This window comes from Pomacea canaliculata, linkage group LG2 (genome assembly GCF_003073045.1).
Source record: "Pomacea canaliculata isolate SZHN2017 linkage group LG2, ASM307304v1, whole genome shotgun sequence".
NCBI lineage: Eukaryota > Metazoa > Mollusca > Gastropoda > Architaenioglossa > Ampullariidae > Pomacea > Pomacea canaliculata.
The window spans coordinates 23197192-23222241 of NC_037591.1; the positions used below are offsets into that span (position 1 = coordinate 23197192).

Genomic DNA, 25050 nt, shown 5'->3' on the forward strand with positions numbered 1-25050 from the left:
TACATTCTACAATGTCCTTCACTTTGTACTCACCAACAAACATGGACTGTAGGGCCGCTATTGTAGATGGTGAATGGGCTGTGTTACAGGTGTGAATTGTTGACCATTTGTAAAGATATGAACATTGCACCCAAACACAGATGTACTTTTTGTCAGGCTCAAGGAGAATAAATTTCAAGTGTTGAATATTATCATCCCTTATTAGTAAAGAAAGATATAAAGACAGACAAAGGCAATAAAAATAAAGTTTTAAAATTGTCTTTGTGTCATTTCCACTGTTCATCTTTTTCTCCTTTATGTTTTCTATTTTATGGAGAATACATTCAATTCTCGGTCCTAACCCTGACAGTAAACCGTTTCACTTCAGCATTCGAAACGCCAACAGCAAGTACTTGGCTGAGAAAGACGTTTTATTGCTCGGGTAGTTGTCACCGTCTGTTATCTCCATGCCTCAGGACCAGGATAGCAATTAGTGAAAACCGATTGCATGTTTAAGTCAGCACATTGTACTCCTACCTTTCCTCGCACGGGCGAACCCGTTTTAAAAAAACGCCCACAAGAAGTTCCGCCTTTAACCATTAATAAAAAAACAATAAAAATCACATTTTCACACATGCATGGGCAATTCTATTAGGACCCCAACAATACATAAGATTTGGCTTTTATGCAATAAATGCAAGTTATATTTTTATGGCTAGTTAACTAGGTATTTTAACCCCATGCTCCACAAGTAACATCCATGTTTTCCTAGAGTGCAGTTTTTTTTTTGTGGTCATGCTATGTCTATGAGCTGTCAGTGAATGAACCTGCCTCGAATTTTATGTACGATCAAAGACATCGTCAACTGTTATACAAATGAAGAGCTGCTACACACACACACACGTCTTCACCACACTTAGGCACTTTTCTACAATGAAAAGAACACTGTTTAGAAGAACCTTTTATTTGAACTCTCCAGAAAACAGTAATGACCAAACATCCATAAAATATACAAAATGATTATAGTTGCACTGTACTTAACCCCTTTAAAAAAAATCATGTTTAAATGCTTTTCAGGCATAATCTGTCAGAAACCATATTACCACTATAAGGTGTGCTGAACTACTGCTATTTTAAGCAGCCAACACGTTTCAACTTCAAGGAAAATGTGTGGCTATGTTTTCATTCCATCAGCCAGACACATGCACTCACTGGTACTTACCCAGCGACAATGGCGTATATGAAAGCTGGAAAGATGGAATACCAACATTTCCCTCGACGCCCTACATAAAGAACTGAACAGAACTTTTTTTCCTGACCCCCAAGGCTGGCTGCTTCCGAATGTCAACAGAAGCTCCCACTTCTAGCTTTAAGAAAGAAATGCACCATGGCCTGCTTAAGATGATTATTTCTTGTTTGACCCCGTTTGGTCACACCTGTAAAAAGATGTACACGGGCTCTCTACAAGTACCTCCAAACTTAACATTTAGAAGGGAGCCACCAATAAATATTAGACTTCACACCCTGGCTTTCATCAAAGCATGCAGCCCTGAGCTTCCTGGCAAGCTATAACACACATCAAGGACAGGTTTTGGGAGAAAGATAAATAAGATCTTCCACTTACTTTTGACTTAACAAGTACACTATGATTTTAGGGAAGGTATTATTGCTGAGGTTTCTTTGAGTACTCTGATGGAAAGAAACTGAGTCATCCACTAGTCTTGCCTGCCTGCCAAAGATGCAACCACCCTTCTTGGGAGAATGTTTTCATGCATTCACAGAAATAAACCATACTGAACTTATGTAAATCACTGCCACACATACATACACATTGTACAAATTTAGCTGTTAATCAAAGATATGTCTGGTTATCTCTGGCAAACTGTACAATTTAGGGAAGAGAAAAGATACTTGTGACAAAAATCAACAAATAAAACCACTTAGATCAACCGTTCACCATTGCAGTCCCTTTTTGTTTTCACAAAACCAACCTGCAATACAGAAAGAATAAAACATTGTCAGATTACACAATCCATTAAAAAAAAATGGCTTGGGCAAAAAAGTCAACTTGCTGGGCGACTGTCACACCATTTTTCTTCCTTTAGCAGAGATCATTCGGCCACACAGCACTGTCTTCTTTTTCCCCACCCCCACCCAGATCTCAAGTTCTCGTCCAGTCGCTCTGAAGCTCTCACTACTAGATGGCATGCGCCTCTTTAAACAACTCCCACACCCTTGTGTATGTCATGAAATGTCACACACGCGCTTCTTTCACACAGCTCCTGCCTGCTTCTGTGGCTCCAAAGTGATGCAGAAGTGTATTCTATGCTGTTGGTCTCGCCAGATCCCATCAGCTGTTGGCACCTGAAAGTGAACAGCAAGCTGCTTTCTCCATAAGTTGCCATGTCCACATACAGCCATTCTCCCAGTCATGTAAACTTTCTTGCGTCAGTCTCTCGCTCAGCCTTCCAATGCGATAACATAGCTCCATACAACACAAGCAGTTCTGCAGACTTGAAGATGACCACTCCATTATGTTTTATCATTTCTGTATTCTCTCGAAGAGGTTAAATTCTTGATCCAAGCATCCTTGCAGGCACTGCCAGTCTTTCAAAACAGTTGCTCCCAGCCGAGCCTCAATCTCTCTCGCAGACGCTCTTCAATCGCTCTCGCAGGCGTTCCAGCATGCTGCTGCCCTTCCTTCCTCTGTTTACCCCCTCCTACAAGTCGCAGATTTCTTGCTGAGCACCGGATAACCAGAATCTAGAGATTCTAGTAGCTTCCGTAGTAATTGGTGCTGCTGTCACCACTGCCCTGCTGATAACCAGCCTGCCCATATGCATCAGTACTGTACTGACTTCCATTGCTGTAGGCATTCTGTTGGGTTTCATAAGCTGAGCGTGTGTACGAGTATTCAGACTGATCATAGGCAGAGGTTCCTTGGGCCTGACTGTTGTTGCTGCTAGAGGGTAGCATGTAACCATAGCCTGGAGTTGGTGTAGCATAGGCAGATTGGTCAAATGCAGCTGGGTCGTATGTAAACTGTGTCTGCTGGCTACTGCTGTAGGAGCCCCCTGTTGGGAAGGGAAAAAAAAAAAAACCTTAAAAGCGCTGGCACTCTTTCCCAAAAACTAATGTATCAAATGCCATGTTGGTCTTTTAGGAAAAGGGGAAATATGCCCTTAAACAATAATCAAACTTTTAGTGCTGGCAAACATATTGGCCGTACAAAAAAGACTCCGAGTTCAAGCTACATCTTCGACTGACAAATCGAGTAACTGTGTTGTTTATATCATTATGATTGGAGAAGGAATCTAATGTGTCCGTCATAATTGCATAGGCTATCTTAAATCTGTTAGAAAGAACATTCTTGTAATACAAAGGGCTGGTACTCACAAAAAGAAAATAAATAAACACTGTATTATCATTGTCTAATATTATTGTATCTATCATTGTCTAAGTAAAATGAAGTTCATGGCTACAGAGTGAAAAATAAAACACAATACGCATTGTATGCATGGTCCAGGCGAATAAAGAGCGCCTTGCCACAAGAATACCAAGCAAAAATTGCATGGGCAAATGCTAGGACAAATGTAGGAAATATCTAAGACTCTACAGCTGCCTTTTTCTGTAGTTATATCTGACTACTATAGGTAGGCAAATTTATAAAAAAAAATTTTAAACACTGTACATGTTCAATGTACTAAGATATTTTATTTGAAAGCCCCCCCCCCTACAAATCCAAGTTATCTCCCTTGTGATACCCCGCTTTCCCGAGAGAAAAAAAAAATGCTATTACTAGCAATAAATCACATTGCAGCGTTAATATGAAGAACCCACAGGAATGTCAGCTGCAGTTCTTACCAATCTCACCTCACCATCAGCTCCAAATGGGTGATAATTTCATAAATATTTGACAAACTCAGGTTTGACACCATATATATTATAGCACACGTCAGTACAGCACAGATCTTAACGGAGATTTCCCTTGTGACATCTGACAGGACCTTGTCAAATCAACTATCAAGTAAGAAAATTCTACTTTGGCAGAGCAGTGCTAAGACTTTTCTAGCAGATTTTGAACATGAAGCACACTTACCTAAATATAAACACAAATTTGCGACTCTGGTCAGAATTTTTTTTTAGTAAAAAGCCCCCTTATGCTGGTAAGTAGTAAATAATGTTATGACAGAAGTATCAAGTACAAAATGTAAAAGCAGTTATATTTGTTTGAACACCTGAATGTTTTACAACTGTCAAGGGAGATAATGCTGGTTAAACTGAAGCTAAACTGCATATTTCAACCAGCACAACTGCATCAAAGATGCTATGACGTACTTAAATAATCAACCAAATACAGCCAAAAATGTTTGCATTAAAAACCTATCCATAATGCTAAAATGTTTGTTAAATGAAGGCTTTGGTTCCCCCTTTTCCTTTTAAGTTCACATGAAGCTCAACTGTTTTACCTACACAGCAGCCTGACCCTCAAAAAAATGAGGGGGAAGTGCTGTTTATTACAAGCTGGCGTTTCCTGGAACCCATCAAAGGTGGGGTTAATTTCACAGGAAAAAAGGCATCAACTGGTGACCCATATCATGGCAAGCTCTCGCCTTTCACACCAGCACTTACCCCTCTTTGTTTCCTGTGGACCAGTGGGATGACCCAGACTTGTCAAAGCGAATGACCTTACTGTATTGGTCAACCTTGGTTATAATAGGCAATTTGATGATTATTTGTTTGAAAAAAAAAGAAAAAAAAAACATCGTAAAATGTCTTACCAGCAGCAGAATAAAAGTAACTTCCACATGTTCAATGGGACACGTCCGGTCAAGAAAAATATTAATGCCTACTCCTACAGTTTGAGATGCCTCAAAATAGGTACCTGGAAAAATTCTTTATATTTAGACTAAAATCCCTCTTTATTGCCAGCCACTCATATCAAAGAATTATAAAGAATTTATGCCTTTTCCAATGCCCTCATGTACTTGGCTGATGTATTTTACTCCAAAATTATTCGAAGCTGACCACAAATTCCTAACTTCAACTCCCAAAGACGAGTTAAAAAATTGAAATTAGCTGCTGGGATTTGAACACTCTCACTGCATGCATACACAACTCACAAAAGCTTTGCAACACAATTGCAGGTTTAAAAAAATTTATGTTGATATGAGACTTTCTTTGCCACCCATCCAGTCATTCACATTCACACCAACTCACTAAAATGAAAAACAGACCTTCACTCTCAGATCATAATTCATTGAAACACTACAAAGATGACTGACAAAATATGCACTGCACACCTTGTTCATGGTAACGTTACGAGATGCTGCACGAGGGAACGAAACAATATTGTGTTTAAAACTACACGTACATTATTTCCCCGCAACATTTTTTAAAAAAGGGGTGAAACATTGTTTAGCGAAACAATATGGGCTTAACATTTGCACATCAGAAATGTATGCAAGCTACATAACTTTAAACAAGTGGTCTCAGAACTGTGTTCTACTTGTTAAATACCTGCATTCTTGTACAATGATCTTGTACAGAGTTTAAAAATAAATGCATCAAGAATAGTAAATGTTGAGACTATTATTTGTATGGGAATTATTTATCAGTCATGCTGTTTAGCAATTTAATTATCTAAAATATTAGGAAACTCTCCGATGCAGTTTATGCTAGGAGGACTGATTTTCTGAATTATGAGAATAAGGTTTTTTTAGTACACTCAAAAATATTTTTGTTGAAATGAGCAACTAAATCTTCGTAACACAAAAATGACATGAAAAGAATCGCACAACAAATAGCGAATCATTACGCTCACTCATCCCAAAATAGTTTTCACTCTTGAAGGCTTTCTCACAAGTTGGCAGCACTTCCAGCCCAGAATCAAACTTGTCAAGTCAATGTGCAATCAGAGAGCTACTCAGAATGCTAATCAATATGGCTTCATCTGTACTATCATTCACAAGTTTATCTCAATATAAGAGCTCTCATTTGATGCAGTTGAAATGACAAGTATACACTGCTGTCAAATCATTCTGGCCACAAGAGCAGAGCACATCTCTCGCTGCCTGCACACTGATGCCAAGTTCTGTGCCACACTCAGTCGTTAACTCCAGAGACTGATCACCCAAGCTCACAGTCACTTTCAATTCAGCTCAGTTCAATGTGTCAGTCAAGACCAGGCAGCCACACTCACTCACGTGCTAGGTCCACCCCTCATCTACCACTTACAGCTTGACTGAACCTCACTTTTCAACCCCCAATTTAGAACTATGAAAGAAACTTACAAGGGTGAACGCTGTTAATGATAACACAAATGAGACGTGTTTTTTCCCACAAACACGCACGCACACATGCAAATCAAAGAAATAGCTTTTATGATCCCACAATCCCCACCAACTGATCATACGTTATTTATCCTACACTGTTATTTTAATTCCAGCCACCAGTACGGCCTCCATGGGACCCCCAGCCTGCATATGGACCCGTAGAAGAGGAGTTTGAGTCTGTACCCCACCAATTGCTTCCTGTTCCTGATGACTGCCCTCCACTACCCATGATGCCCCCAAAGCCAGGATTAGACGCTTGCTGGTTGCCCTGTTGCTCATTACTGCTGCCCCCTTGCTGATTTGGCACCAGAGGTCCCCACCCACTCTGTCCTGACAACATGGCCTGTGCTGCTGCAAGCATGGCCGAGTTTAAGAGATTCATGCCTAGATTGTTGGGGAATGGCCCATCGCCTCCATTACCTTTGCCCTGTCCCCTTTGGGCTAACCCACCTTGGCTGCCAAAGCCTGATCCTGACATGGAGCCACCACCACCAAATCCTCCCTTGGCTCCACCAGACTTGTCAAAGCTTTTAGGTGCTGCATTGCTGATGTGGACGGAAGTACCATTGATGATGTGATCCTCTCCACACAGGGACTGTGCTACTTCAGCATCAGAAAATGTGACGAATGCAAAAGCTCGAAATGGTTTGGGTATGAAAACGTCGACAACCTCACCAAAGTTTGAGAAATAGTTGCGGAGGTCATCTGCAGAAATGTCTTCTGTGCAGCGACCGATAAAAACCTTGCGATTCATCATCTGATTTTGTCCCTCCTGTAAAATTTATAATTTGATGTGGTAAATAAATTTTTCATTAAAAGACTGATATTCTGATTCAACATATTGGCTTTAATAATGTATGGACTCACTGAACAAAAGGTGTTTGTTTAATAAATGCACATCAAGAAAAAAGAATCTTACTTTATATTTTTACGTTACTAAACTCATCTAACCTCTTACATATTTAAGGTATGCACATAGCTTGCAAGATATATGCTTACCTTAAAGTACTGATCTAAGTTCAGACCTTACAGAGAATCAGTTTTTACAATACTCAAAATTTTATATTACCTTTTCAAGAAGAAGAAAAAATTTAGACATTTCGATATCATAAATCTTGCCAGCTGTTTGGCAACTTGTGCCAGACATAGGTACCTTGGAATTCGGGATGGTTACATCACACCAACGACCATCAATCATGTGACGTTGTGCCATACACTTCATCTGTGCCTCATACGTTGCAAATCTTATAAATCCAAACCCTTTAGATTGACCAGTTCTTGCATCTCTTTTCACCTGTAACGAGCAAACATTTAATAAAAGAACACTAATCAAATAATAGAAAACCCATATTAATAAAAACTGTAAACGAAAAACAAATGTGTGAACAATGCAACAAAGTTTTCTGCTGAGAAACACATTTGGACAAAGTGTCAAATTTAGTCACACGATTTACAGGGCCTAGGCCTAATCTTAAAATGTAAAGCATCCATAACTCCCAGTTCACTGAAAGCAGTTTATTATCAGCACACAACCCCATGCCCACTTCCCTTGGATCTGTCTGCTCAGCTTTGAATATTGAAAACATCTCAAACCTTTGTTCAAGAACCCAATTTTCTAACATCTCAATGCTTTTAATGAACAGTTATGAAGAACTGAAAATACCTCAGAATTTTCCATATTAAAACTAATGGCTCTCTCCCCACATTCATTCGAAACAACTTCTTCAGTAGGTCACATACCACTTGCATGCCAAACTTTCACTGTTTGACAAGAAGGGATTAAATTCAGCGGGGAGAAGTGAGGGTCAAAGGGAAACACCATTGTGGGCTCCTTACCCCCCCCCCCACTTTAGTCGAACCTTTCTTTCCTCAAAATTCAACCTTTAAGAAATTGATGTTCTTGCAATGTCCGTACACACTACAAAATGCAAAGAACTATGTATTGTCCACAATAAGCCAACACAATAAACCATCACTAGATAGTTTGTATGAAAGGCAGTTTAAGCATGGGATTCATTTCCACGGGCTGTGCAGCACTGCTACTGTTGCACAAGTCAAATGAGCTCTCTGTGGGTGCTCTCCTCATCAAATTTAGTCGCAAGAAAGCCAAATTACAAGCTACATATTTAAGATAAATTATGGCAGATTGCACCTGAAAGATCACAGCATCTAGTAAGATACAACAGTGCAGTGTTACCTGCACCAACAGCAGGTCTCCAAACTGTCCAAAATAGTTCTTCAAATCATCCTCAGTGCTTTTCCACGGAAGTCCAAGGACAATCAAGTCGGAGCATTTATTTTGATCAAGTCTCTTGGTCTTGGCTGCTGGATTTTCTGCCAAGCCATCTTCACCTTTTCTTTTGTTCTGATCTGCTGCAAATGAAGGGGGAAAGGAGAGGGAGGAAAAAAAAAATTTAAGTGAGCAAAGTGTTCATGTTTTTCGACTTTCACAAGTTTCTGCTGTTAGCACATATCACACACCAATAAACTTATAATAACAAATTACCCAAGGTTATATTTATTTTCGGTTCTACTAAATGCCACGAGAGATACTGCATGAGGATTCAGCGATAATAATTAGCAGATAACAGTAATACTGTCAAATGAAGAGATGTGAGAAAAGGCAGATTGCCTACCAAAAGCACTGAATCTGAAACACTTCGATAAACATAAAAATAGTAGAACGGAGACAATGGCGCCAATTAAGAATGAGACTGAGTTGGGTCAGACGCGTCACTCCACATTCAAACTGACAATTACTGGATATTTGTTTGACTTAACTTCATTCGAGCTAATATTAGCAGTGTTAAATAAATCTACTCACTCTTAGGAAAGACTGCTAAGTACTGGTGATTTCCCCACACTCCATCAGGAGGATATAATACTCCATCAGCAAGGCGAATTCCTCTGTATGCTCCAGTCTCCGACTTGTACTTCAGACCGCACGCACCGGGAAACTGTGCAGACAGCGTGGTTAGTAAAAGTGTGCCATCACTCTCACTCGGTATTTCTATTGGCTCATCATTTACGTCTTCAAGAACTTGAATAAATTGAGCCATGGTTTTGCGTTATAAAGTCGATATTAAACGACGAACTTTTATAGTAAACACAATACTGATAGAACTGCGCCGGTTTCTTCTTAACGTTTTTCCAAAGATGGCGTCGGCTAGAAAGAACGCCGCCTAGCGGGAACTTTTTCTGCGCATGTGTAGAATAAATTATTATCTCACGAGCATAAATATACGTCCATGATCTAGATACTGGTCATTAGAGAAAAAAAAAAAGAAAAGTTAAGAACAAAATGCTTGTATGATGTTATAGGTTAATACCTTTAAGAGAAATGTTAAAACGCAAAGTTGGTCGGGTGAACGGAAAAAAAGGTTGTTTGCAAACATATTATTTGAAATCATTTTAATTGTAGTATATCGTTAAAACGATAGTTATTTGAGTCATAGCGATTCTACAAATGTAGCAAAACACAAAATGGGTTTTAGAAGGACACACACCCTTTATTTAAATAATATTATGATATATCATATAATGTCATTCGTCAGCCGAAATAGCTCAGTTGGGAGAGCGTTAGACTGAAGATCTAAAGGTCCCTGGTTCGATCCCGGGTTTCGGCATCCGGCGGTTGACATCATATTTTTTAGAGATTTTCAAGTAGTCCGAGTTGCGGGCATTTTACACTCCAATGAGGGTTGGGAATAGCAAGATGAGCACCTTCCTTACATAATGCTTGGATCCCAGGACAGCTAGGTATCATAAACCTCCAATAACATGAAAATGAAGGGGATGACCATTATCTTTATATTGCCAGTTATGAGATGTCAATGAGCACAGCACAGAACACACTCATCATAATACAATTTCATTTATTCCAGATGACAATTAGTAGCAGCTCTGTAAGGAACCAAGGGTGAGAGCAGAGCCACACAGTATAACATCAGCAATAAACAATAATACCATGCATGATACATTCCTACCCACCACACCAGACTACCTCTCAATAATAATGCAGAAGATGGTGTCCAAGTACTTAAATTTGTCAAAATGTCCACCTCCTTGTAGTGGATAAGTTATGGGACTTAATGGAGAAATGTTTCAATCCTTGACAAGTTCTGTAACCATACTTGTCCTGCTGTCCAGAGATTACTCTCTGATTACTAAATTATATGTATGTGCATGTACAGTCTTGTACGCATTTATTTGAGTGTTCATGCATGTGTTGAGAGGTATAGGAATGTTTAGTGTATTACTATGCTACCCAACGCAATGAGCAATTTACATAGATTCACTTTACAAGAGCTTTTCTTCTTCTTCTTCTTCATCATTGTCAATCATCATCAACATCAATCCATCCATCATCCATCCATCAATCATCCATCCCTCCCTCCCTCTATCCATCATCATCAATCATCATCATCATCATCATCGTCATCATCATCATCATCAATAAAGTCATAAACTGGAAACATCCTACCATTCCAAGGGTGAGCTTTACCTCTTATGTATAGCTGCTGTTCCTAAGAGCATTCAAAAACTATGTACAGGTAGTCCTCGACTTACGACGGGGATCCGTTCTTAACGCGGCGTCGTAAACCGAATTTCGACGTAAGTCGGATCATACGTTCATACAGTGCTGTACCATAATTCAGTACTGCAAATATTTAGCCATCAACACCTATCCTAACACAGTACCCTACATAATTATCATAAACATAAGTACAGTAAAAAATTGTAGTACAGTACGTTTAATAAGAATATACTGTAAGTGCTGTAACAGTAATAAACAGTGTTAGGTTAGGCAGACGTTTCCACATCAAGCCTGTCTCATCACGTTGAACACTATCTTAGCCAATGCATTAGGAAACTCAGTTGCTCCTTTCTCATCAGCACTAGCAGCTTCACCTTGCACTTTAATGTTATGGAAATCGGCACGATCCTTAAACCTCATAAACCAACCCCTACTCGCCACAAATTTTTCACTTTCACTTCCTTCCACCTTTACTCTTTTCAACGCCTCAGACAGTCGCCAAGCCTTCTCCTGAATAACCATAAAACTCACAGGGATACGGCGTTGATTTTGGTCTTGCAACCAAAGCGCCAATAATCTCTCCATCTCAATAATAAGCCCACTACGTTACTTTGTTATCACTGTCGCTGTAAGTGGGAATGAGTGTCGTAACCACGAAACGACGTAACTCGAGACCGTCGTAACCCGAGGACTACCTGTATATATAAGAGACCTTAAACCTTCTAAGATATGCAGTCTGCACCTAGCAGTACTTCCCATCTATGATTGTACTTGTAGCAATGTTAGGTCAGGAGGTTGGTTTAGTATAAATGCTTTATAACAGGTTTTTTTAAAACAATAAATGTAGAGTTTGAAGGCTAACTGCTAGCAACTATCTAGATTGACTAGAAGTTAGGGAGTAGCCACATCTGCCTTGAGCAGCACTCTCTCAATGATCTATCAGTTGCATGGGGATCAAAGATTAAACTGCAAGAAAACTTCTTTGAGGTTGATATTGGAGAGAGAGTGTGTGTGTGTTGGAGTAGGGGTTAGAAGGCTCTCTGAATGTTGATCTAACAACTAATGCTAAAACACAGCCAAGCAGCCAGTCCTAACAAGGTGCCATCAGCAGAGAAAGAACAGAATGCCCAAGACGAGATCTCCCAAATGACAATCAATCATCTCTGTAAGACTATAAGTACTTAACCACGAACTTGTATTAATGGACTGTTTGCAGACGATTTTTTTTTTAAGTCAACTACTAGAACAAGCTAGGCTGGTGTGCACAAAGCTTCCGGTTTAGTTACATTCATGGTTTAAGCTCACCGAGACTAACAGTGGAGAACTTCGAAAGAGGCTAAGTGTTGGTCTCGGCAGTCATCAATCCACCTATGTTCATCCATGACTTTACTGTTGCACAGCTAAACTGTATGGTTACACATAAATACTTGGAAGACATCCACAATATTTGTAGTGGCCATTATTCTGTCTTATAATGCCTGCCCCACAGTGTGCTCCATTACTTGTTATGTGCTCAGTTGTACAGACACTGAAGCTTTCAATTCTTTAACATGGTGCAGTTTAGGTCCACAAGAGTCTGCCTCCTCCCCAAACCTGAGCTTCAAGACATACCCCAAAAGTTGTCATTTTTGTTTAAACATCTCGATGTATGCTGTTTGTTTTCTTCATCTGTATGCAACAGTGGGTTTTTACATGAAGAGATAAGGAAGACTACAGGAAAATAAAGCTGCCAGCAGTGAGAAACTGATGGAGCCTTACCTGCAGTCTACAGGTACAGTTCTTGGTTACCCAACTTAAAACTCTGATTGCAGGGCCTGGGCCTTTCTCTGCTTCAAAGCCAAGTGCAATAAACAAAGGCTATGATGCACATAATTCCTTATAATTCTGGACTAGCAGTTGTGTGAAACAAAGATGATGCACAGCATACCTTTCAATACTTAACCCAATAATGCACAAAAATGTTGCAATGAGACCTGAAGTAAACAAAACCTACTGGTGACCTAGCTATGTTCTGCTCTCTTTGATATGTTAGATTATCTTTAAAAACAAAGATGTGAAAGTATTTCCAAATTTTCACTTATTTTCCATTTAGAACATTAAAGCTGTACATGAAACATGTACAAAAATTGGCCAGCTCCAACTGCAATTCCATGTACAAAATTATACTAATGTAGAAGCATGGTAAAAATCCAAAATATCACACATTATCACCTTTAATTACTAGAAGGTTATCAGTCGCCAGCTTTTGAAAATAAAAAGAATAAAATAAATGCATGCATAATGCAAGGACAACAGTACCACTAACATGTAAAACTTCTGGAACAGGAGGAGAGCTACCTAGTGGAGGGAACCAGAGTCCACGGCGAACTGCATCCCTAAGATGATGGGTAAGCCAAGAAGTAGCGTAGATCAGTGTTAGCTTCTTTAACTTGATGGATTTCAGGATTGATGCCATCAGCCATATCATCACAGTTACAATCAACAGCAAGGTGGTAGAGTGAAAAAATGGGCGGTTCTTTAGGTTCAGGGCACCCTAACAAAAAAAAAAGAAAAATAAAAATAAAAGATTATACCATAATACATCAGTTAATTAAAATATGTCTCATGCACTTATTCTTTCATATAGTGAGTATATATGTATATAAACTGGGTCCACTGGTGAGGTGTTGTAGCAGCCCTATGCTCTTCAAAGGAGCAACAAGGAATAAACTAAATTATGTATTTAAAACATAACTCCTTACACCAGTCAACACAGTTGTCAAGAGTGGTAATTATTGTCAAATTGACTAATCTGCCTGTGAATCTTCTAATGCAGATTTATGACACTCAATCCTTACTGTTTATTCTTCAATTCCTCTTTGTGTCCTCTATATTTGTCTTTTATTGTCTTTATAGTTGTTTCTTCATATTCTGTCCATGTCTCTCACTTGTTAATGCTGAGAGCATGCTCTTTCGTGAGCATGATTATGCGCTAGAAAAATCACACATTTATTACATATCAGGGGTAGGCAAAGTACAGCCTGCAGACCAGCCCGTCTGCCAAAATGTGAAGTGCATTTCTTTTAATTTTAAAATAAATGAAAAAATAATGAATTTCAAATTAGGTTGGGATGGTAAATTTAAAAAAAAAATCCTGTTTGAATCCTCCCTTCTCCCATAGCTGAATGGTTTGAGAACTTGCATCTCCACTAAGAGCGGAAGGCTGGTTCAATGCACAGCAAACTTAATTAAAAGCATACTTGTTACTCCTATATCCATTTGATTACTTTTCCCACCTGACCCAAAAGTCAGGAATAGGCACCTGACCCCATAGAGTGTTAGGGAAGGTAAGATACGGGTGAAGAGTAGATAGAAAGTCCTCACATAAAGCTGACCCCCCCAAAATGAGGTCTCTAACATCTCACTCCCCAACGACCTCAAAAGGTTAGGAGCCGACCTTTACCTTTCTACCATGTCATCATTATCATAACACTGTATATTAAAGTGCTGATATTTTATGAATGTTTACCTTTAGATTAAGAGATCTTGATGCTATAAAATGGTCAATGTCAACGGAACATGCTAAGAGTCCACACAGTCCACAAGACAGCCAGGTATCAAACTTCAGACCTGGAGACACCACAACTGCCCAAGACAGGAGACCAATAAGCCCATGTATAGCGCTGTCAGCTGCTGCACGCCGCAACATATCAGAGGTAGCAACGCTGAAAACGATTTTATCACCGGTGTAACAAACACCTGCTAACAAGCCACTAAATATTAAAATTTGACATGTCTTAGTGCAGTTAAGTTCCTGAATCATTGCAGTGGTCGCAGATTGGAGGCATTAAAACTAATTCTCGGGTTTAGTTTACATGCAGTGTCTTCTTATTATATACTTTTATGTTTGGACATTTGACTACTCTCCGCTTCTGATGGCTATCGACACATGCAAAACTCGACCACCCGAGAATGACTCGAAGAGTCCCGAGTGCGGACCGCGCGTGGATGGGCGTGGCATGAAATAATGGTAAACCATAAGTCATAAGTAATTTCAATAATAAATTGATATGATTTTTACCATGATAAAAAAGGCTAGTCAAAACTTTTCAATGAAAACTACAAGGTTTTAGTCGTTTGGCAACTATTCCCAGTTCTGCGGAATAGTCATTCAGGGGGTGTAAGTCTGACACACAGCAACGCAGAAGCTCGCGGAGAGCGTGTTTTGTTTTTCAGTTGTGACTGACGAGTTAATGATAAGAATCATGGTTTCTTAAATAGATGGTTTGCTTAAAAATTGTTGTCTATGTTTATATTTTTCTTCTTTAGATTTTTCCATGCTGTCTGCTAATTTATATGCAAGATTCGGATCACCATGGCTATATTCACTAGATCATGGATCGAGTGTTGCCTTTGAAATACATCGCAAAGCTGGTCTGTGCACTTCATGTCTTGAACTCAAGCCACCTGTCACCATGGCTTCAGCAAGTCGACGGAGAGCTGGAAGGCGTGCTGCAGTTTCTTTTGCAGATGTACCCACATCGTGTGACAGGACGGATGGTTACAGCGTTAGCACCTCAGCATCTCCGAAATCTGAGTCTTGTAAAATGCATAAAATTAACACCTCAAGATATTCTTCATGTACTAAAAAGGCAAGCTATTTAATAAATACAGGGTATGATATGTAAAAGAGAAATAAAAACCATGTTAAAAATATCTTTTATGTTTGTGGTACCTTATGTTATTCCACAACATAATCTACTCCATTTTTTCATCTCTCCCCCCCCCCGCTATCTCTTTTTGTTAGTTTTTTAATTATTCATTTTTATGCTTATAAAGAATGATAAAAGAAAAATAATAATAGTATTTTTTTATCTTCAGTTAGTAGTTTGGTCAAGATTCAATGCATTGAATATTGAAACAAATTTTTGTGTGCTTGATATACTGGCCACAGGTGCAGAAATCTGCAGCAGTTGTCTCTGAGGGAGTGTGGGCACCTAGAAATGGATCAGTTGGTGTCATTGTGTTCTTCAGATCTTTGGCACCTTGTGAAGCTTGACCTGGACTCCTGTGTCACTCTTAGTGACCAAAATGTCCATGTAAGCTGAAATGGTATTAATTTGGTTTGTAGCAATGAACTTGTGTAAATCTACTTATTGGAGTTCAAGAAAGAGAGTGTGAGAGAGAGAGATGACACATTTTATTGCTTTAAGCATATTGGCAACAGCAAAAGTGTTGGAATTCACTCAGTGTGGCCATATTTATGTCATATTATGTGGCTTGACATTAAAAATAAATTATGAATAAAAGAGCAGAACTTCTCAAAATGTCTGTACATCAGGTAGCAAAACATACACACACAAACAAATATAAACACACAGTCATCTGCTTACTGAAATGCTTAAAAGCTCCCACACACTCACACAGACATGAATAAACATAAATAAATTCCTACTTTATCTACCACTAATACCAGCCTTAGTCTGGGCTATCCCACTAATTCTATTTCTCTTTTTTTCTTATCGCCATATATGCATATTCACCTCCAAATATGAACATTCCAACAGTTTCTCACCCTACAGCATAAAAAAAAAATTATCTTGGCTAGTGGTTACAGAAAAAAAATTAACAACTTATTGTCAAATGACATTTTTCCAGTGTCATGAATGTTGCCTAATTTTCAACTCATTAGTGCTAATGAGCATTTTCCTTCAGTGTCTTGCAGTATTTATCTCCTAAGTCTGTAAAATGTACATAATGTACATAAAACACGAACTCCATCCTTTACCATACCTGGGCAGAAGGGACATTGGTGAGAAACTGTTCGTATAACTGTTTATTTCTGGTACTCCCATTTAAAAGTATGCATAAAGTTTTCTTTTTTTGTTTTTCTTTACAGTTTTTTAAACTACTATACATATCAAATTAAGACCTGTTTTGAATGCCAGCACACCATTTTTAACAACAGATGTCCCTCCGTCGATCTCTAAATTTTATCACCAAAGGTTTCTCAACACCAACTTCTTAGAATAACCGGTCATTACCAAAATCTGTAGAAAATCACACATTACATATTTTTATGCCCCCAGTTAGCTAGCAGATAAAGCATATCATACTTCTTCCTTGAATGTCAAGTATCGTGGAGATTGTATGTGTGAGGGAGAGAAACTATTGATACAAATGGGTTAGGGCAGGAATAAAGGTGGCAGGGAGAGAGAGAGAAGTGAAAAAGCAATTTCATGTATATCTACCTGTGTTCCTACCAGTCTCCCTGCCAAATTGTTTATCTATATACCAAACAAGTAATTTTCCCTCTGGTTTATTCACTGTTTCAAAAAGTATTTCACCTGCAGTTCACATTTCCAATCAACACATCAGCAATCTGCAAACTCACAGAACATGATGCAGAGGATTAAATAGAAATCAGATGACAGCACAAGTTACAAGGAAACAGTACTCACTCTAGGAAAGGACACCTCTTCATAACCTCTTCCAGTCTCTCCTAATGTATTTTTGTATTTACATCATTTTGAAGTTTTGTGTCACGTAACGGGAACATGCTCCTTCCATCCATGTGTCTTGAGTGGCAGAAAACTCTGTAAAACAAGGCCTGTTTTTTCACTAATTATGCTAAAGGGATTATTGTTCACTAAGCTTTTAGTGATAATAGGTTTCTATTCTTGAGCATAACAAAGCAATGCCGATTGGATAGTTTGAACTATCATAAAGAATGAGCAATAATGAGAACAATACATTTTTTTCTTTTTTGCTTTAGGTAATTCTTAGAGAAGCTACTTATCTGAGGTATCTGAATGTTGCCAACACAAACATCACAAATGCTGCCTTTCTTCCTGATGCTAGCAAACAGCTGAGGCGTGAAGTATTTAACAAAGTAATTAATGAATTATTTTCTTTTAACTTTTTAGTTGACCTGCTTATAAAAAAATGTTACCAAAAGGAAGAATATTCAGTTTAAATTTTTTGCCACTCTCTCTATTTTAAGGCTGGTATTTTACAACTCACTTAAGCACATTTTTTCAGTGATTTGATTTAGTTCATTACAAGATTACACAGTTAATATTCTCACATTTGCTCTGAAGGAGGTCAAATATGCAGTATCATTTTAGTCAGTTTAGTTAATGTCTAATTAACACACACTTTCACCTCTCCCATTTAATGTAGCTTTGAAGATGTTAACATTTCCATTATGAACAGCATCCCTAGCTTATGTTTGACCTGTAAAGAATTTCATAACGGAAGTTGCATGGATGAAAATATATGCTGACAAGATATCTGTTGCAGAAGCATTTCCAAGGATCAGATTCTAAGTGTGCATGTTCTTTAGTGAGTGTAGATGTGTCAGGTTGTTCACAGCTGACCAGTACTGGTGTTCGACATCTATGTTCATTGACAGGAAACACTTTACAAAGTCTTAACATCTCTTGGACTGGTGTAAGTTGTCTTTTTTTTAAAAACTGACTGCAGTTTCTTAAGAAGGTTTGTTGTATTTTTTTCTCCCTAGAGATAAGACATTTGTAAACAAGTCCTGTGCTTACATAACTTTGTCTGTGAGAGGCATTCTGTTGAATAGCTGTCACTTCACATTTTCTTTGTTACTCCTATATCCATCTGAGCTGTGTTTTTCTATTTTCATAGGCTTTTTTTAAAATGTTGTTTATTGCATTGTTTGTAGAAGACACTTTCTATAATCATCATGGGTGGAAGACTTGAGAGCAGATATTTCTAATTTCATTTCTTCTTTCTTTGTGAATTTTTTGGTATTCTTTTTTTCTTATATTATTGAGCAGAAGAGTATGAGTATACATACACAAGTCAGGTGGTGATAAGAAAAATATCCAAGTCAAAAAATCCTTTCTCTTCTAACAGTTTGTAACTAACAGGTTTGTTCAATTAATAGGAACAGATGGAGGTGTTACAAAGAAAAACATACAGACAAAGATTTTTACATTTTTTTCCCCTCAATTTGACTTGATTTGGTTTATATGGCAATCATTCCTGGTGAACCATAAGATGAAGACAAACTAAAACATTAAAAAGAAAGCACAAATTATCTTTTGTGGACTGAAGAAGCTCCCTATCTATTTGTAAATCTTTCAGGACATAGATAGATGTGTGTACATTCACACCAGCATATATATTAGCCCAGAAGCCTGTTAAGAGGTTCATTTCAGGACTATGTGTGCACTATGTCTCATGCCATAAGTTTGCCTGCATAAGTTTAGTTCCTTTTGCATGATTTTCTTTTGTACCAGGTGCATCTCATTTGCATCATAACCAATCTGCATGTTGTGCTTAAACTTTTGCAGGTGGACTTCACAGCCCTGCTGTACCTATCTGCTTTGTCTTTACCAGCTGCTGTGCAGTTTATGCTAGATGCTGAGAAATCGTTTGGAGCAGATCCCACCCTCACCAGTTCCTTGCGTCAGGAACTCTCTAGCTTTCACACCATTTGTCATCATCTAGAAGCCATTGAAGCCGAGAATGAGATAAAAGCAAAATTTCTCAATGTCTTTGATAAGCCTGAGTGTGATCAGGGTTTAGAATCTCAAGGACAGGTGACTTTTGAAGGACAGACAACATCTGAAGAGACTGGGATATCTGAAGGGCATGCAGTGTTGAAAGGGCATGGGACATCCATCTCATCAGAGTTCCTGCTCTGTTCCTCCAGCAGCAGACAGGATGCAAAGGCTGTGGAGCAATCAACAGTAGGGACTCTGGAGGATACAGCTGTACAGAGTGCTTTACCTCAAAGCTCTGTCCAAAGTGGGGAACAAGAGTGTGGTATAATTCCCCATGTCCTAGAAACATGTGACCAGGTTGGAAAGAACTCCCAAGAGAGAAGTGTGCTAGAGGACTCAGATGAAGCCACAACCATCTTGGAACCACCTAGCCAAACACTAACCAGCAGGCTAAGCCAGAAGTCTAGTACCAGTTCCGTGTCTTCCCTGCAGGACATACCAGCTACACAGCCCAGGTCAGATTGGTGAAACTGTGTGCTTTCCCAGTGACACAGCTGTAAGCAGTGAGAGACAGCTGTGGAACTCTGTGCAAACTGGAAAGTCCATATCTGGCACATCTGATTGTCCTAAAGAGGAAGCCACTGAAATAGTGATTGTGCCTTGCGACAGCCACACATCACAGCCTACCACATCCTCAGCAGATGATGACCATCATGCAGATATAGTCAAGCCAGAGCTGCCTTCGATAGCAGTGGTGACAAACACAGCCAAGGCAACAACATCAGCATCAGAAGCAGATGAAGGTAGAGTCAAGGTGAATGTTTCATCAACAAGAGTAGAGGTGACAAGCATGATTCCATCAGAAGTGGCACCAGTATCCTCTCTGGAAAAGATGGCAGACAGCAAATCTATAGTGACCGACTTGATGGAAACAGAGCCTGTATTCATACCAAACCTCCAGCATTTGTGTATAGGATCAAGGTGTTTTGAAGGTCATGGCAACCTTTCACTTGGAGTAGCATGTCTTGACAGGTGCCTATCTGCCAACTCTGCTCTGTGTAGTCTCATCATTTTGTGTTCTGAGAGCTCCCCTGATATAAACATGGTGAGTTCTTGTCCTTTTTCTGGCGTATGTGTGTGTGCACATATATCTTTTTATTGACAGATTGCATATATTTCATCTGATTTTTACCGGTATGTTGGCATTAACAACATTAGTGATGGATGCTTACTCAAAACAGGTGGTGGATGTTGTTGCACATCGGTTACCACACTTGAAAGAGCTGACAGTGGATGCAGCTGAAAGTCTTGCCAATAGCAGTGTCTTTCAACTACTCAGCACCTGTAAAAATCTGACAAAGATTGACCTTACAGGTTAAAGAGTTTTTCTCTGCATCATTTGTGCTAACTACAGAAGATTTCTCTTTGTCTCTTTTAATTAAAAATCTGAGAGAAGAAAATAGCTCCACCTAGACTTTTAAAGGTAAAGGGGAAAGAGGGAGAGAAGAAAGAAAAAGAAAGAGAAAGATATAGTAGAGTTTTATTTTACTTACTTCTTTTACTGCAGTCAGACGCAGTGTGTGTGTGGAGTTATGGGAAATAAAATTGCTCTTACTGATATACCTAGACTTTTACTTCTTTCTTCTCTTAATGCATGCAGTCAGGTGCATTGTGTGAGATGCTATAGAAAAAGATGCCTGTACATAGCTGTACATATACTGCCTGAATTTGTGGGACAGGTGCATGCTTCCTCACAGATGCAGCACTACTGCCATTATGTAATAACCCAAAGGTAGAAGAACTGCTGCTGTCAGAAACATGTGTCTCCCACCCCTTTCTGTTGAGCATTGGCAGGATTGCAGAACATGTGAGTATTTGTGAACCTCAGGTGTTACATGATCATAGTATAAACAGCCTTTGCTGCATCCCTAGTTTTGCTGAGGATCTTACTTCACAGACATTGAACGTATAAGAAGAAAAAAAGAAGTGTGGTTAAGAAGGGCCCTAAAGCAGTAGCTTAAAGAAATATGAATTGGATGCTTTCATTCATCCATACAGACCACTGCCATATGAGTGCTCATTCACACATTATATGCTCAAGAAAATGTTATAGGAATGTACCCATTTTGTGGCATTACAGAAATGCAGTATGACTTGATGTGTGTCATTGTTATACCTTCCCTAAATTGTCACAATTGTTAGTCACTTTCAGTTTCCATATACATTTCCATGCATCAGTCACCAGCTATTTTGTTTTTCATACATCCTTGTTTTCTGTTTTATTTCATTGCTGCCAGCATTTATTGTTTTTAGGCATTTATTTATTTTTTTTTTTTGTTAGCTTCGTGTTCTTGACTTGGCCTGGTGTGAGAACATTGAGGAGTACAGTCTCAACACTGCACTGAGGGAGTGCTCACAGCTTACCCGCCTCAACCTTCGTCAGTGCCCTGTGAGCGATCACACTTTAGAAATCATTGCAACTCACTGCACACAGCTGACCGTTCTTGGACTGTCCTGTGTGTTAGATATTTCTGATGCTGCAGTTGCAGCCCTTGTTGGGTGCCTGGAACAGCTTCAATCAGTGGATCTAAGCTGGAACTCAGGTGAGGAACATTATTTTGTTAACTCATGATATAATTTGATTCAAGCTGGAGGTCAATTTAGAAGGTCAAGTAAGAAGTACATTTATTATCCAAATTGTGACTTTGATGTGAGTCTGATCGAGTCTCAGTCTCATTTCAAGATATAAATGGTATAAAGTGACTGCGTCTAAACCATCAATGTTCAGTCGGATGCTGAATGTTTAGTGGCAGTGGTGCAATGCTCACTGCATCTAAGGCATACATAATTTAAAACGTGAATGTAATTTTATTTTTTTCTGAGTTTTTTCATGCAAGACGACAGCTAATAGAATGTACTTTTCATTATGGCTTAGGAAGCTAAGAGGGTCATGTAAAATGTAGCTAGTAAATGTTTTTTACCAAACCCCAAAGTGTTCATGTATAGATGTCTGTGTGATGCAATAGAGTACAGGCAAAAGAATAACAGCAGGGAGAAATCTTTGTAAGAATCTCTGTGAATGTTAACAACATAGAGTTTACCAGAAGCATCATTGATGTTGACACCTTCTTGCTTATTTTTAATGTTGTCTTCATTAATTTAACTTGCCTTCTCCATATAGAGTTGACAGACACTTCAATCTATGCCCTGCTTGTGTCATGTCCCTGGCTGCACACCGCAGAGCTTACAGGCTTAAAGCGCATCACATCAGCTTCATTTTTACCCATAATTGCAGGTAAGGACTATGATGTTGATTAAAAAACATATCCTGCCATTCCTGCAAGCGTTAAATGCAATCTTATATGCAGTTTTGCTCATGGCTATCACTTTCCACAGAACATGAACAGTGTGTGATGCTTAATGAATGCAGCTTGTGATGGCAGTAGAATAACTGCCCACAGGTGGCTTGCTATTATAAAGGATGACATGATTTGTTGGAGTTTTTTTCTAGATACATGCTGCTGCACATTTATAGTAATGACTTTGTTACTATTTTCTTGATTGAACAAAGTTATAGCAAAAACAAGATGACTACTTAAAATTCTCTTCTTCAGATCTGGATCGGTGGCGTAAGTGTCAGGCCTGATACGTTACAAATTACTTGTACGGAAAGCAACAGCACCAGCTGCTGATCTTGATTCATCTGATGAAGTGTGTTTGCTTTATTGAGTCACATTTATTTTCACATGCAATCTTTTGTTTTGAACTCTTTTCAGAAATGTGAAATGTTTGTGTAGCTTTGACTGTAGTTGCATAGCAGAACTAGGATGTTTACAGAACTATTTTCATTGCATGCTATGCAGGTGTGCATAAATGATGGTTATTTAGGAAAATTGCAGAGACTTATCTTCATTTCAATTTAAATAAATCTGAGATTTTAGCACAGTGTCTGATACAAGATACAGTTGGATAAAAGGGTAATTTTTTAGCTGTGCTACTTTTGAAGAGCCTTTCCAATATTTAGTATATGCATGGTGGTTGAAATCAAAGTTTGAAACTAGTGAATGTATGTAATGAATTTGAGTTGGGAGAGGAATTACTTTATTGATCACGATCCTTTCTTTTCACCTTGTAATTGTCATAAAGCGAAAGACCACTATTTTCATTTCCAATTTCCTGTCTTATCTGTTCTCAGAAGTATTCAGTTCATTACCTTCTTTTTGTGTGAACTTGTTGATAACATTCACTGATACCTGTTGAATCTTTTCAGGATCCTGAAGATCTGTTCATGCCACAGCGAAGCACATCATATGCCACCAGCCTGCGCAGCCTGTACCTGCACTATTGCGATAGCGTGTGTGACAGACACTTACAGGAGATTGTTGCAGTGTGCCAGGGCTCATTGGCTATTGTTGATTATTATGGTGAACCTGTTATGCCCATTCTGTTCTCTGCTCGTCCTGGACAGTTATTTCTGCCATCTCGTTGACCCTGAACCACCATACTTACTACATACATTGCTGCAACATAATTTTTATGGGATGTTGTTTCTTAAATGTTACCTTTCTCAAGACAATCTTCATGGCCTTTTTATTATTTTTGACGCCTGGGGCCACCTGCACATTTCTAATTTTAAACACTTTTAGGCATGAAATCTATTTTGCTAATCAGCTTTAAAGAAACAGCAAACAACACGATTTAAGAACTTTATGTTTCTTAATTTGCTTGTTTAGAACAAGGTTAGGTCAAGTTTCAGAAATGTGCAATTAGCCCTTGCTTTGTAACAAGAATGTTAAAACACTTGGGATATTTGTTAAAAAGCACATGATGCCTTGAAATTTTAAGGCACAAAATAGCTGAATCATCAACAGTGTATGTTAGCTTTGTTGTGAACAAAACTTTGATATTTGTTTTTAGTGCTTATGCAAAGTAGACTATGCAATGAAGTGCTTAGCAGGTATTGCTTTTAAACCTGATCCCCCCACATCATCACCCCCTCAACCACCCAAAAACAAACTCCATAATGGTTTGAATTTTTCTCTGGCCACTTTAACTAGGTATAAACAATATATAAACGATGTATAAACAATGCTGCGATAGTGTAGGATCATCTATCCATGACAGGATTGTCTTGCTGCAACTAAAAAGCATGTCGAGACCATACTTTCTTCCACACTTATTTGTAATGGTTTGCGATGTCTAAGGCCATGTGATGAGCCAATGGTCTTACATGCCCATGTCACAGAAGCAGTAAATAATAAACACTACTACTACTAAATATCTTAAACAGTAAGGTCATAGTGACAAGCCATGGGTCAGCTGGAAAGGGGGGGAAATTACTGTGTAATTTTGTTTGTTGCACGACTAAAGTCAAAAGCCAGGATCAGTGTCCCACTTCTCACCTTGCTTAGAAAGGTAACCCCCTCTCTTTTTCTATCCTCAGATGCTGTCACAGTATCGCTTCGGCCTCTTGCATTATTGAAACTAGTTACTGCATGTCTACTGTCATATCAAGATACATCAGTTTAAGGCAGTTACAGATTATTTTAGAAATAAGAGTAGAATCTGTAATAAAATGTTGCCTTGTGTTTGTGTTTTTGAAATTAATTTTTTTAAATACAAGAAAACAATGGCTTACTGAAAATAAGTCCAATCCCACCACTTGCCGAAACATTTCTGTTAGGTGCTTTGTGTGAGTGTGACATGAAAACCAGGAAAGATCAAACACTACAATCATGTT

At 38.7% G+C, this 25050-nt stretch overlaps 4 protein-coding genes and 1 non-coding gene across 9 annotated transcripts; 3 read left to right on the plus strand and 2 right to left on the minus strand.

Moving 5' to 3' along the window:
* Nucleotides 1-924: 924 nt before the first annotated feature.
* On the minus strand, nucleotides 925-9503 carry LOC112558168 (TAR DNA-binding protein 43-like). Of its 5 annotated transcripts, XM_025228454.1 has the most exons (5): nucleotides 9139-9503; nucleotides 8512-8687; nucleotides 7384-7608; nucleotides 6765-7086; nucleotides 925-3053 (listed from the first exon to the last, which is right to left on the minus strand). In XM_025228454.1, exons 1-5 carry the CDS (start codon nucleotides 9371-9373, stop codon nucleotides 2752-2754), a joined length of 1260 nt encoding a protein of 419 aa, XP_025084239.1. In that variant the 5' UTR covers nucleotides 9374-9503; the 3' UTR covers nucleotides 925-2751. The 5 variants fall into 5 exon arrangements, with proteins under 5 accessions (XP_025084239.1, XP_025084238.1, XP_025084236.1 ...); XM_025228453.1 differs by lacking the exon at nucleotides 925-3053 and having other exon boundaries at nucleotides 5121-7086; nucleotides 8512-8684; XM_025228451.1 differs by lacking the exon at nucleotides 925-3053 and having other exon boundaries at nucleotides 5121-7086.
* A 364-nt stretch (nucleotides 9504-9867) lies between these two features.
* Nucleotides 9868-9940, plus strand: Trnaf-gaa. The gene has a single exon. It is a non-coding gene; the product is annotated as a tRNA-Phe (tRNA).
* A 2774-nt stretch (nucleotides 9941-12714) lies between these two features.
* On the minus strand, nucleotides 12715-14842 carry LOC112558191 (transmembrane protein 267-like). The gene is made up of 2 exons (XM_025228483.1): nucleotides 14360-14842; nucleotides 12715-13384 (listed from the first exon to the last, which is right to left on the minus strand). The coding sequence occupies exons 1-2, from the start codon at nucleotides 14651-14653 to the stop codon at nucleotides 13049-13051; spliced, it is 630 nt and encodes a 209-aa protein (XP_025084268.1). The 5' UTR covers nucleotides 14654-14842; the 3' UTR covers nucleotides 12715-13048.
* A 142-nt stretch (nucleotides 14843-14984) lies between these two features.
* On the plus strand, nucleotides 14985-19874 carry LOC112558167. Its single transcript, XM_025228450.1, has 5 exons — nucleotides 14985-15482; nucleotides 15785-15929; nucleotides 17606-17722; nucleotides 18133-18282; nucleotides 19158-19874. Exons 1-5 carry the CDS (start codon nucleotides 15226-15228, stop codon nucleotides 19836-19838), a joined length of 1350 nt encoding a protein of 449 aa, XP_025084235.1. The 5' UTR covers nucleotides 14985-15225; the 3' UTR covers nucleotides 19839-19874.
* On the plus strand, nucleotides 19842-24898 carry LOC112558185 (SCF E3 ubiquitin ligase complex F-box protein grrA-like). Its single transcript, XM_025228476.1, has 7 exons — nucleotides 19842-20415; nucleotides 20552-20684; nucleotides 21050-21177; nucleotides 21652-21913; nucleotides 22492-22605; nucleotides 22925-23021; nucleotides 23581-24898. The coding sequence occupies exons 1-6, from the start codon at nucleotides 20161-20163 to the stop codon at nucleotides 22954-22956; spliced, it is 924 nt and encodes a 307-aa protein (XP_025084261.1). The 5' UTR covers nucleotides 19842-20160; the 3' UTR covers nucleotides 22957-23021; nucleotides 23581-24898.
* The last annotated feature ends 152 nt before the right edge of the window (nucleotides 24899-25050 follow it).